Source organism: Rhineura floridana, chromosome 15 (genome assembly GCF_030035675.1).
Source record: "Rhineura floridana isolate rRhiFlo1 chromosome 15, rRhiFlo1.hap2, whole genome shotgun sequence".
In the NCBI taxonomy this organism is placed as follows: Eukaryota; Metazoa; Chordata; class Lepidosauria; order Squamata; family Rhineuridae; genus Rhineura; species Rhineura floridana.
This window is the reverse complement of record NC_084494.1, coordinates 18,803,543-18,816,444: the sequence shown is the minus strand read 5'-3', so window position 1 is coordinate 18,816,444 and position 12,902 is coordinate 18,803,543. Positions and strand designations below refer to the sequence as shown.

The 12,902-nt window shown below is 46.6% G+C and overlaps 1 protein-coding gene across 2 annotated transcripts; it reads right to left on the bottom strand.

Moving 5' to 3' along the window:
- Nucleotides 1–295: 295 nt before the first annotated feature.
- Nucleotides 296–12,511, bottom strand: LOC133370211 (regulator of G-protein signaling 17-like). Of its 2 annotated transcripts, none has more exons than XM_061596111.1 (6): nt 12,387–12,511; nt 10,119–10,234; nt 9,062–9,154; nt 5,222–5,450; nt 3,386–3,570; nt 296–1,505 (listed from the first exon to the last, which is right to left on the bottom strand). In XM_061596111.1, exons 2-6 carry the CDS (start codon nt 10,229–10,231, stop codon nt 1,475–1,477), a joined length of 651 nt encoding a protein of 216 aa, XP_061452095.1. In that variant the 5' UTR covers nt 10,232–10,234; nt 12,387–12,511; the 3' UTR covers nt 296–1,474. The 2 variants fall into 2 exon arrangements, with proteins under 2 accessions (XP_061452095.1, XP_061452096.1); XM_061596112.1 differs by having other exon boundaries at nt 3,449–3,570.
- Nucleotides 12,512–12,902: the final 391 nt, after the last annotated feature.

Genomic DNA, 12,902 nt, shown 5'->3' with positions numbered 1-12,902 from the left:
AACAAGAGCTCTCTCCTGTACCAGTACAAGCTGTAAAATGCAGACCAGTATTGATGGAGGCAACAGAATTAAGTTTTATATTATGAACGCCATCCTTCTTGGGCCTTTCTGGAGCAGCATTAGAAGCAACCTGCACAGTTGTGTGCTTTCTGCACAAGGCTGTATGTGTGGAGGACAAACGTCGTCATCAGGAATGGCTGAGGGAGGGGCATGCTTAGGTCGATGTGTTTTAATCTCTTTTCAGTTTACTGCTGGTTTTAATTGCCGTTTAAATGTTTTAATTATTTGCTTTCAACCGTTTTTGTTGATAATTCTAATATTTCCTGTAAAGGGCTTAGACATTTCGTTACAATCAAATGGTACATAAATTTTGTTAAATAAACAAATAAAATGTTTCCCTTGGAGGAGATACAGTTAAGAGATGATAGGATAGCCCTCTTCAAATATTTGGAAGGCTGTCGCATAAATAAAAGCTAGGGAATCTTTTTGGGCTTGAGGGCCACCCAACCGGTGGTGGGAGGGGCCAGCTGCAAAAGTGGATCTGACTCTTACCTTTGTTACATTGCAGCCATACAAACAGCAGCGGTTTCTGCAGATCCATCCATCCATCCCCAGTAAGAGGCATTATCACAGTTCAAGGCCACATTCTAGCCAGGCAAAAGCACTTGAGAAGGGTGTGGCCTCTGGGAGAGGGAGTGGCCTTGAGAGAGTCCTGAGAGCCAAACAGAAAGGCCCCGAGAGCCACAGTTGGCCCCTGGGCCTGAGATTCCGTACCTCTGCCACAGATCATGGAGCAAATTTGTTCTTTGTTGTTCCAGAGAATAAGATCGGATCCAACACATTCAAATTCCAAGAAAGGGGATTTCTGACTAAACATTCAGAAGGACTTGATGCTACAAGCTGTTTGACAGATTGTCCTGAACTCTCCTTTGTTAGAGGGGCTTAAGCAGAGGCTGGATGCCCACCTATCGGGCATGTTGTAGCCAATGGCGGCTGAGCCACTAGGACAAGTGGGCCACTGCCCCATCAACCTCAGGCTGCTTTCAGCCAGCCCCCACCTGCCTGCTTGCCTTCCTACTTAAATCCAGTCCTGGGAGTGGCCCTGCCTGTCCGCTTCCTCCTCCTTGGTCTCAGTGGTTCCCTTGTACAACTCAGCAGGGCGGAGGATGGGGACAAAACTAGGATCAGTTGGGTCTGCCTACGCCTAGCTCTGGCTCTATGTACTGTTTGGGCTCCCTGCCTTCTGCCCCTCCAGTCCCAATGGACACCAGCCACTGGTTACAGCGAAGGATTTCTTGCACTGGCAGGGGGCTGTGCTAGATGATCTCTGATGTCCTTTCCAAATGCGATGACCTTCTGTTGGGTGGACGATCCATCGTGTAGCTAACGGCGACTCTGCTCCAAGTCTGCAGCGGAAACCGAGAGGCTACGAGGTGCATTGGAACCAAAACAGAAGCATTTCCGCCATTTGCATTCAGAGGCGCGTGCCACTCTTTTCTTTATTCCTTGCCAAAAAAAAAAAAAAAGGTGGACAAGATTACAAATAGTCTCTTTGACATACAGCCTGCAGGCCCTGAGTGCTAGACCCTTCCTGTGCCAGACTGAGGTAGATAATGGACAGCTCCCTTGTCCCATAAGCTTGTATGCAGACAGCAGCAATGCCAATCCCTGGCAACACCCCCCCCTTTGGACAGCTCAAGAGAGCTTCCATGTTGAGAGGCAGTACAGCCAGCAAAGGGACCAGAAGGCTGGAATGGCTGCACTTCTGCTGCCAGGGACAGGAGCCTCCACCCCACCCTCAACTTTGTGTGCTAGCTTGTCACAGCCTAAGAACTTCATTGAAAATGGAGCGGAAAGCAAAGATAAGCAGAAAACACAGGTGGTGGGGGGGAGTGGTATAGAAAAGGATAGAAAACACCCGGAATCTGGATGTGACTGTGCAACATAAATTAGGCAACCTTTTTTTAAAAAAAGTTTCTTTGGGATAGGGTAGTTTGGTGGTCTGAGAGGGACCGCTTAACCCTTTACTGGCCTGCTGCTGCTGCTGCTCAGACCCACATGGCCTCTCCAAGTTGCTTTTTTCTCCTGGGGGGTTTCCAAAGCTGTGATTTTGAGGTTAAACATTTATTTAGAACTCTAGCTGGGGAAGGGCTTGGGGGGCCATTTGAAAGAGGAAAACAACAAGCAGGAAAGAAGCCTCCCCCCCCCCGTTCTCTGCTTAAAATCAGACTCTATCAAAAGTAGCTTTCTGGAGATTTTGTTACACACGTTTGCATGCAATATTCATTGGGAGCTCAGTGGTTGTCTTTTAACAGGTTTTGTTCGGACATACAAATGTGGCTGGGAATGGCAATGCCATCTTCACTAGCCAAAGAGCTGACCAACAAGAACTCCAACGATAAGGAGAGTGTTCTGTTCCTTTGGCTCAGAAATGCCTATGTCGAGGGATTGTTTTGGTGTCCTCCTAGGACTCGTACTACGGGTCACCTTCTTCCCCCACTAAAGCACCACCTTATGTGAATGCTAGAAGGCCCAGTTCCATCCATCCCTCCTCCAGTAGGGCCCAATTCCACGTTCTAAAATCTTGCAGACCCACAGGAGACACTTCCTGTAGAATCCTCCAGCACAAAGAAGTTGTGTTGTCTAGAACCCATAAGGTTCTAGGATGGTCTAGAACCAAATAGCTCCTGGTAAACCTGTACTTGAAGGAGAACATAGGAAGCTGTGTTTTATTGAGTTAGACCATTGGCCCATCTAGCTCAGTACTGTGCACACCGACTGGCAGCAGCTTTCCAGGATTCCAGACAGAGTGTCTTTCCCAGCCCTACCTGAAGATGCTGGGGGTTGAACCTGAGACCTTCTGCATGCAAAGCAGATCTTTCACCACTGAGCTGTGGCTCTCTAGAACACACTGCTACCATGTTTTTGATATCCTAGTGGGCTCCACGTGGGAGCCAGTGTGGCGTAGTGGTTAAGGTGCTGGGCTACAACCTGGGAGACCAGGGTTCGAATCCCCACACAGCCATGAAACTCACTGGGTGACCTTGGGCCAGTCACTGCCTCTCAGCCTCATGAAAACCCTCTTCATAGGGTCGCCATAAGTCGGAATCGACTTGAAGGCAGCACATTTACATTTTAGTGGGCTCCACACCTTAGAAAGTGGTGATCTCTTTACATCTCTGTGTCCTTGAATACATTGGCTGCAAGTGCCACTGATGGAATTGTACAGAGACCCGTACAAGCACCACAGCAGATGGGGGAATAGGCTCATATCCCACAGCTTATTTTGCACCCCCCCCCCAAAAAAGGCCTCTTGTCACCAAGCAGGCGGCCTGAAGCCTTAGCATCTTGAGAACTGAGCACAGGGTCCCTGCGTTTGGGTTACGTGTCGCCAGCCGGCACCGTCAGTTTCTGCTCCAGCGATCTGTAGAGAGCCGACTTCAAAAACCTGGGGTAGGAGTCCCGGTGCATGAGAGCGTAAACTTGAGCTTGGGCCTCATCAAACATGTGAGCGCTGGGGGACAGGAGGGAGTTGTTGATGGTCTCGCGCACTGCAGCATCGATGCTGACCTGCAGGATGAAATGCTTACATTTTGGCAGGAATCTGTTACTGAGAAAAGTTGGGGCAGGCACTGGAGGCTGGTCTGTTAGGGCAAATGGGGCACTGCTGCACCGACTTCAGCCAGCCCCTACCTGCCTGCCTTTTTACTTACAACTAGTCCAGAAGGGGCAACTGGCTCCTCCTCCCTCCTCAGTATTGCCCCTTGTGCAACCCAGCAGGGAGGAAGATGGGCACAGAACTACAATTTAGTCTGTCATCAGCTCTGACTCCATCTACTGTTAGTCACCCTGCCTTTCGCCCTACCAGTCCTATGGGCTCCAGCCACCACTGGGAGCAGGTAATATCTGATTGCATTTCCTGCCGGAGAGTTTTCCTTATTCATTCTCAAGTGCATGCTGGGGTGTTGCTTGGTTTCTTGGTGTGAACATTTTTGGAAACTTTTATAACGAGATACCAATTTTCCTGTAGTTAGGAAGAGTGCATAAATGAGTCTGCTATAGTGATGGCTGCTGTTAAATTATTTTAAAAGGGAATCAAAAACATCCATGAGAGAGGCTAGATCTGTCCACAGTTTTTAGCTTCATGTTTAGAGACAATATCTTTCTCTTAGCCCCCATGAAACTGAAACTAATCCCCCAGATGCACTGAGTAGGAAAGCAATGAAATGGGCTGAACCTTCAGACAGGAAACTTTTAATTTAACGGAACAATTAATCTGAAAAGCCTGGTGCAGCAGGCTGGTACTGCAATTATGTATTTGGGTGGAAAACAGGAAAACCACACAGAAAACACTGGAACACAATGATTTGAGGATGCTGTGTGGATTACTCTGTCCAGTTCTGGGCACCACTCTTCAAGATGGAGGTAGACAAAGTAGTGCAGGTTCAGACAGCACAAGATTAAAAATATATATATAATCCAAATTCCAGAGATAAATAACAGTACAAAATTGGGTATATATAGCTAAAATTATGAAGTATAATTCCAATATAAATAAATCAATAACATCCAACTTTAAATTCCTCAAACCAATCATATGTGTATAAAAATATAGAAAACAACAAGAAAGTCTATGTCAGGCAATATGTCTAAAATATTCTTGTCAACATATATATAGAATTGTATCAAAACATCAGCTAATATGGATATGCAATAGCATGGGAAACAAAGACTTGTGTGACAACGGTCACTTATGACATTCTTGTTGTTTTCTGTATTTTTATATATCTATAGCAGGTTCAGCGGGTGACAACCAAGTGGCTGGGACTGATGGGAGTTGTAGTCGAACATCAGGAAGGCTACTGGTTCCCCATATGGGCTTTAGGTGCTCACCATCTGCAGTTTGTTATTAATTTTTTAAAAAATTATTTCATTTTAAAAATATTGACTTAAGCGGAGTGATTAATCGGGAGGCTCCTTTTCAGTTAACCATGGTATCCTAAACTGTGCCACAGCCATGATTGTCATTATTGTTGGGAGTCATCATGATTTGTTCATTCCTGTGCTTTTTGCCGCAGGAACATCACTAATCCAGCAACTTTCTTTTGGAAAATGAAGGAGAGTGCTGTTATAGAGGGTGCCTGGCTTTGGAGATTTGCTTCTTGGCCCAATGTATCCCTTTTCTGGTTATGCCTCCCCATCCCCCCTGTGCCCAGCTGACCTCTTTTGGAGAGAGGATGGAGATGTAATCTAGGTAGATCTTCTTTGCTTTCTCTGAGATCAGCTCTGGGTTCTGCTCCTTTTTGAGGTCCTCGCAGGCGAGCCAGAAGGACATGTTCTCGTCACTGTGCTCTGTCTTCAAGAACTCCATGAAGATATGGCGGCCAGACGGTCTGGCCAACATGCAGTCAAAGGATCGTTGCCAAGAGGTGGTTTCTTCTGCTGTGAGCCTGAAACGGAAGAGGTGGGAATGGAAGGGTCTGTGGTGGAAGAGGTTCCTTCCTCCTGCTCTTGGACAGAAGGTCCAACTCACTTGGTTGCCTCCAACTAACTTCTACTGAAAATAGATAGACCCACTAAAATTAATGAATCTCACTTAGTCCCATCCATTCATTTCAATGGGTCTGCTCTGAGTAGGACTAACATTGGACACAAACCTCCAAATGTTGTTCATGCCACACAATGTACATTCCACACTTGCAAGGAACTGATCTTTCAGCGTGGCAGCCCCTGCACTTTGGAACTCCCTGCTCATTGACATTAGGCAGGCACCTTCACTGTACTGTATTTGCCACAGCTAAAAGCCTTTCTTCTTTAGGCAAGCCTACCCAGATGTGTAATGCTGACATGTTATTTAAATATATAATTTTATAATGTGTATGTTTTAACTGCCAGTTTTATTTATACTTTGGGGGGGGGGAAACACACGTTAGGCCAACTTGCTGTTAATTTCTGACCCTTATCGATCATTTTAAGGTATAGTTTATATTTTCTGTAAACTGCTCAGAGACTTTTACAATTCAGTGGTATACAGATTCTGTTAAATGACGAAATAAAATAAAATCCTTTTTTTAAAAAAATTGAATAAACTAGTCACTTTTTACTTTGGGGAGGGGGAAGCAGCCACAACTCCCCCCCCCACTAGCTAGAGTAGGCATCTGACCCAGGTCAGGGATCCACGTGTTTCCTGCAGAAGATCGCACCTGCCCCTCACTGCTGTTTGCTCTCAAAGGTGCTGTTGGCAATAAGTAGCAGCCTAGGGTTTGTGTTGAATTTGGGCAGAAGACATGCACGGGGCCCAGATCTGGATCATACTATGTTCCAGATCAGGAGTCCCTCACATGGCAGCTTTTTCTTCAAAAGAAAAATTGACCCATTTTATTTTATTTAGCAAGATACACAGACACATACACAGACAGACACACACATAGCTTAATTAAAAAACCCCTACTCTAAGCGAATTACATAAGATAAAATGGTATAAAATAGTAATTAAAAATAGCAATAAAAACAGTTTCAAAACAGCAGAAATAATAAAACGATCAAAATACAAATAAAAATCAATGGATTTTAAAAACAGATGCACTTAAGAAAATTGCATGTTTGGGGAAGGGTCGTAGCTGAGTGGTAGAGCCTCTGCTTTGCATGCAGAATGTCCTAGGTTCAATCTCTGGCATCTCCAGGCAGGGTTGGGAGAGACTCCCTGCCTGAAATCTTTGAGTGCTGCTGCCAGTCAGTGTCAACAAATGTAGATCTAGATGGACCCCAATGGTCTGACTCAGTATAGGGCAGCTTTCTATCTGTCTATGATAGTCTTGCCTAAACAAAAAATGTTTTTAGCAGCCTTATGCATGCTTTTTTAAAAAGTGTGAATAATTTGTATATGTAATTCAGGGGAGGCTGGTCGCTATGGCAAGGTGGGGCAGAGGTCTACCATTGTTTTTTTCTGCACCCTAAAATCCAGGGCTACTCAAGAAATCAGAAGAAGGCTAGGACTGGGGAGGGTAGCTGTGAGAGAACTAGAAAAGGTCCTCAAATGCAAAGATGTATCACTGAACATTAAAGTCAGGATCATTCAGTCCATGGTATTCCCAATCTCCATGTATGGATGTGAAAGTTGGACAGTGAAAAAAGCGGATAAGAGAAAAATCAGCTCATTTGAAATGTGGCGTTGGAGGAGAGCTTTGCAGATACCATGGACCACGAAAAAGACAAATAATTGGGTGTTAGAAAAAATTAAACCAGAACTGTCACTAGAAGCTAAAATGATGAAACTGAGGTTATCATACTTTGGACACATCATAAGAAGACATGATTCACTAGAAAAGACAATAATGCTGGGAAAGACAGAAGGGAGTAGAACAAGAGGAAGGCCAAACAAGAGATGGATTGATTCCACAAAGGAAGCCACAGACCTGAACTTACAAGATCTGAACAGGGTGGTTTATGACAGATGCTCTTGGAGGTCACTGATTCATAGGGTCGCCATAAGTCGTAATCGACTTGAAGGCACACAACAACAACAAAATCGAGGGCTAAACTACAGCAGCCCTGTATCCCACAGTCATATTCATACCTTTCCCATCATTCACAAAGTCCCTGTTCTGACTCTCTTGATGTAAGCAGAAATGAAAAAAAGCAGATATTTGATGTTGACTCCAAGAAATGCAAAATTTCTAGGTGTCTAACTTTTCTAAGGGGCCATGACTTAAATAGCTGCGCCTTGTGTCTGAGAATTACTTAAGCATCCACACTATCTTTGCAAGGAAGTAAAAACCAGAATAGGTTGACTCTGCCTCCAGCGGCCGCCTGGCTCTATTTCCCTACCAGGTCCCATTGTTACCAGCCACCACAATACATTTGTGAGCCATTTTATTATTTTTCTACTTTGGCACCTTGACTGTAACCCGCTGTGTTTAGAGTTGCAATCCGATGCATACTTACCTGGGAGTAAACTATTGATCACAGTGAGACTTACTTCTGAGTAAACATGCATTGCATTGCACTAAAAAACAAAACAAAATCCTCTGATTTTCCCTCTAGTCTTCAATCTGCAGCAAACCTTTCTTTGGGGCCGTTAAAAACTGTCACAACCATTTATGTAGGAACATAACAGTGCAAACACACAGAGCTGTTACTTTCATGTTCCTGTATACTGTGGTTTGATAGGGCCAAAATGCACATTGTGCTAAATGTGCCACTTGGGAGTTTCTTGTATCCTGTTAAAGTGGTAAAAAGAAGGCATGGCGAGTGTAGTCCCCAATGAAAATGATCCCCCTCAAAGCTGCTCACTCCCAGGACTAATGGCAGCATTGGAGAGGTGTGTGTGATTTTTGACAGGGTGGTTCATGACAGATGCTCTTGGAGGTCGCTGATTCATAGGGTCGCCATAAGTCGCAGTCGACTTGGAGGCACATAACAACAACAACCGGGGAGGAAAGGGTTAACCCTCTCTCCCAGCACAACCACAACCCCAATTCTTGATTGTGCACCCCCATGCCTGTTCTTACCATTTCAAAAGCACTTGATTGTGCAAAATGTTGTGTCTTTAGTGTTTATATAAAGTTTGGCCTGAGTTATAGGTACCATAACCAGACCCAGGGAACCTCTAGCCCATAGGCCCCATTTGGTCCGTAAGACCTGTTGGCCAAGCCACGCCCTACACATGATGTTGTACATGATGTCAGGTGTAGGATGGGAGAAAACAGGCCTCTCTGCTGAAAGCAGGGTTTGTCATAGCCCTAATCCTCCAAGAATGTGGCTGCGTACACACAGCCATACACCTAAAGCATGCTTAAAGCACATGGCTTCCCTCAAAGAATCCTGGGAACTGTAGGTTCCCCTCACAGAGCTACAATTTCCACCACCTTTAACCAACAACCAGATTCTTTGGGGGAAATCATGTGCTTTAAACGTGTATGGTGGGTACACAGTCGGCACCTGATCCTTTGTAAAGCATGTATGAACGCTGCACATAGGGCAGTGCAAGATTATTCAAGGCACCTCAGCCTTCTTCGTGGATCAGGCATTGGCAATGCTAAGTTCAGGTCCTTGAGCCCACCTCTCCTCCAGGTTTAAGGGGCTCTCCAGGTGGGAAATGCTGGATACTTTACATCCTATGCCGTCTCGCCGTCTCTTCCTTGCCATCCGGTTCCTGCAACAGACAATGCAAGGGGATTTTTTTCCCTCCTTGTTGATGGCAGAGTAAGGCAAGGCAGGCCCAAAGATCCCGGCTGGTACGCATCATCCCTACTCAGCACAGGTTAGCAGGTGCTATTTGAGTGAGTTTGGGTGCAGTTCTGGGAACCCGCTCCTAAAAAGAGGGGGGGGATTCAGGATGATTAAGCATTTGAACATCATGGGAGGAAACTGAAGGAACCGGGTAAGAAGACAGGATCATCTGGCTGCTTCCAAACGACCAGTTTATTGAACATTCATCCTGATTTGTTTGCAGGGAGATTAGACAGCGTTGGCTATGTAACGAGCATTCATACTGATTTGTTGGCGGAGAGGTTAGATGACGTTGCATCAAAGTGCATTTTCCTGTCTCTTATTGCAAAAAGTCCATTAGGCCTGTTGCGTCAGAGTCCTCCAAATCAGCTATAATGGTGCAACCTGAATTTGCTGGTAAGTGATTATGGGGAAGAGAAGTGTACTCATCAGTGCAGACTAGTCCATGAAGGTAAGTCGGGCACTGCCCTACCAAGCTCAGTCTGTCCTCAGCCTGCCCCCACCTGAGGATCTCCTTACTCACACATAATAATAATAATAATAAAATTTTATTTTTAGGCCGCCTATCTGGCCAAATAAACGAGTCAGTCTAAGGGTTGGCACTGGCTGGCAACTCCCTCCTCCTCTTTAGTCTCAGTGTTACTCTTATAGAACTCAGCTGGGAGGAGGATGGGGGACCAAACCAGAATTAGTTGGCTCTGCTGGTCATTGGCTCTGGCTCCCCCTACTGTTGGCCTCCCTGCCTTCTACCCTACCAGGCCCAACGGGCACCAGCCTCCACTAGTTCTGATCAGATGGCCTAGTCCAGACTGGGGTGATGGATTGGGCAGAGGACTGAAGTGGATTCAGGCTGTATCTTCCACCCTCAGCCAGCCCAATGACATTACCATGTACAACAACGCCAGCAGAAGCAGCAGTGACTGGAACGGCGGCAGCAGCACAGGCTTTTCCTCGTCGTCTCTGAAAGCGGGTGGCTTTTCTCTGGGGATCTGGATTCCATTACCTTGCAGGGGAGAAGAGAACAGATTTGAGTGGATTTTCATATCCTTACAAACTTTGGACAGATTTTGTGTGCACACAGTTCTCTGCATATCCTGTGACTCTGCTTCACCCCTCTGAATAAATATATCCAGTGTTTCTCAAGAAAGTTAAGTTCCTTGCCCTCAAGACTGTAAAAGACAAGCTACATTCAGGAAGCAGAACACACCAAGGCTGCTTACCTGAAAGGAAGTCCCACTGGCCGCTGTAGGGCTCACCTCTGAGTAAACATGCACAGTATCAGGTGAAATGCAAAGCAGACAACTGTGTACATATTTCTCTTGATTTGCATAACAAATACAATTTGCAGCAGTCTGTTAGCCTTGCTGTAGGATATTTATTTGTAAAGCACAGAGTACACACAGCTTTGGGTATGGAAGAGGATGCAAATTACATGGACCTAAGAAGAGAATTGATATGATGGTAGCCAGGAGTAAAGAGGACTTTAGGAGAGGCATTCTGAACTGACTGCAAAGGAAAGAGAGTGCACGGTTTTCATTCCGTCTTATTAGTGATATTAATAAGAATACAGAAAGCTACTTTCAGCCAGATCAGATCATTCGTGTATCTAGTTCAGTACTGTCTACACCAGGGGTTCCCAAATTGTGATCCACAGACCACCACTGGTCCATGAGCTTCATTCAGGTGGTCTGTGGCATGTCCGTGATAAATGGCAGCAGCAGCAGCAGCAGCAGCTGTGAACTGCAGGCAAAGTCTACTTTTGTCATTCATAGAAGTCAGCGGTCCAGTCAGAAGGTGAGTGGAACGGATTGGAAGCAATGGGAGGCCCTTGAAAGGAGTGGAGAGGCCTAGCGGTGAAGTTAACGGGAGGCTGGAATTAAAAAGTTTATCTTGATTCGACTGAAGGTCATACAGCATCTGGCACGCCGCATTACAATTGCTACAACAGGCAGAAAAATCATCAAGTGGTCGGCTAAGACCCACAGCAATTTCCAAGTGGTTCATTGGGAGGGAAAGTATAGGAACCACTGGTCTTAGACCTGTGGCTGTCCAGATGTTGTTGGACACCAACTCCCATCTGCCCCAGTCAGCATAGTCAGTGGTCTGGGATGATGGGGGCTGTAGTCCAACAACAGTTGGGGAGGGTACAGGTTGCCCACCTATCCCACCAGCTCCAACCAGTGCTGGCTGATGGGAGTTGGAGTCCAAAACATATGGAGGGCACAGAGTTGGGGAACGGTAGTTTACCCAGACTGGCAGAAGCTCTCCAGGATTACTGATTTCAGAGCCCTGCCTGGAGATTGAACTGAAGGCCTTTTGGATGTAGCGGTCAAACTGTGTTAAGGGATAACTGGACCCCCATTAAGGAATCTTACCCCATCACGCTTGTTGCCAGGGCTTTATGCCCTGCCTTACCACAGGAGCTCAAGGCGGGTAATGTTCTATTACTGCTCTTCCTAATTCCAAAAGCCGGTTTTGACTACAAATCTTTTAAACGGATCACAGCACCCATGGATCATTACCTTTATGGCTGGCTGTGTTCATGCAGGAAAGCGATCAGAGTGCATGATCAGAGGCATTTGATTATCATGACCTGTTACAAAGCAAAGAGTCTAAGCCCGGCATGCTGGATTTCAGTTCAACCCTGGACTCCCCCAAGTCTCACACACACACACACACACACACACACACACACACACACACACACACACAACCAGCCAGGAGCATTTTGCAGTCCCAGGACTTGGAGCAGGTAAATTAATAGGGGAACTGCCTTTAAGCATGTGCAGAGCGCTTTCTCCCTCCTGAAGAAAGCTTCAAGCTGAATCTACAGGCCAGGGGTTGGGGGGAAACTTTGCAATGCTCTAAAGATTCACTAGGGGGCATCAAGACCTGTCCGTACAGCCGGCGCCGGGCTGCAGCACGCAACCACGGCAGGATCTTCGCCAGCCGCTTCCAGCCGTCCGGTTCGGGGGATCCTTCCTTGTACTAAGAGGCAGCCTCTCTTGGGCCTGGGAGGGCTACGTGCGCCCTCCCTCCTCCCAGGTCTTTTCAAAGGGGCAGAGCCTAACCAAGGACCCTGGGACCCAGCCTTGCCCTAGTCTTACAGGTACGACGTTGGGGAGTAGCCGCCGCGCCCCGCAACCTGCACCTACCTGATCCCACCCCGGTGGCGCCGAGCGCCCGAGCCTGTTTGCGGTCTCTGTGCCTGCCGGCTCGCCAAAAGCATTGCTTCCCGCCCCTACTCGGAGAGCGCAGCCCTTCCGCGCGGTTCAGGCGCCTCCTCGGGGCTCTTTTCCCGTTCCGACCATCAGGGGGCAGCAGACAGCCTCCACAGAAGCTAAGGTTACTGCCGTCTTAGGCAGGCTGGACGGAGCCCAAAGGTAGGGAAGGGTCTGTGCTCCCCCTGCGCCCAAACAATTAGCGAACCCTAAAAGCTACAAAAGCTCCTCAAATGCAAAAATGTATCACTGAATACCAAAGTCAGGATCATTCAGACCATGGTATTCCGGACCTCTGTGTATGGATGTGAAAGTTGCACAGTGAAAAAAGTGAATAAGAGAAAAATCAACCCATTTGAAATGTGGTGTTGGAGGAGAGCTTTGCACATACCATGGACCGCGAAAAAGACAAATAATTGGGTGTTAGAAAAAATTCAACCAGAACTATCA

Bases quoted from the DNA above. Each gene is read 5' to 3' on its own strand.
- LOC133370211 (XM_061596111.1), bottom strand. From the start codon at position 10,231: ATGGAATCCAGATCCCCAGAGAAAAGCCACCCGCTTTCAGAGACGACG. The intron at 9,155-10,118 runs GTAATGTCATTG...TGTCTGTTGCAG, and splicing joins TGCTGGCGTTGTTGTACATG to GAACCGGATGGCAAGGAAGA. The intron at 3,571-5,221 runs GTCAGCTGGGCA...TTCATCCTGCAG, and splicing joins CCATCCTCTCTCCAAAAGAG to GTCAGCATCGATGCTGCAGT.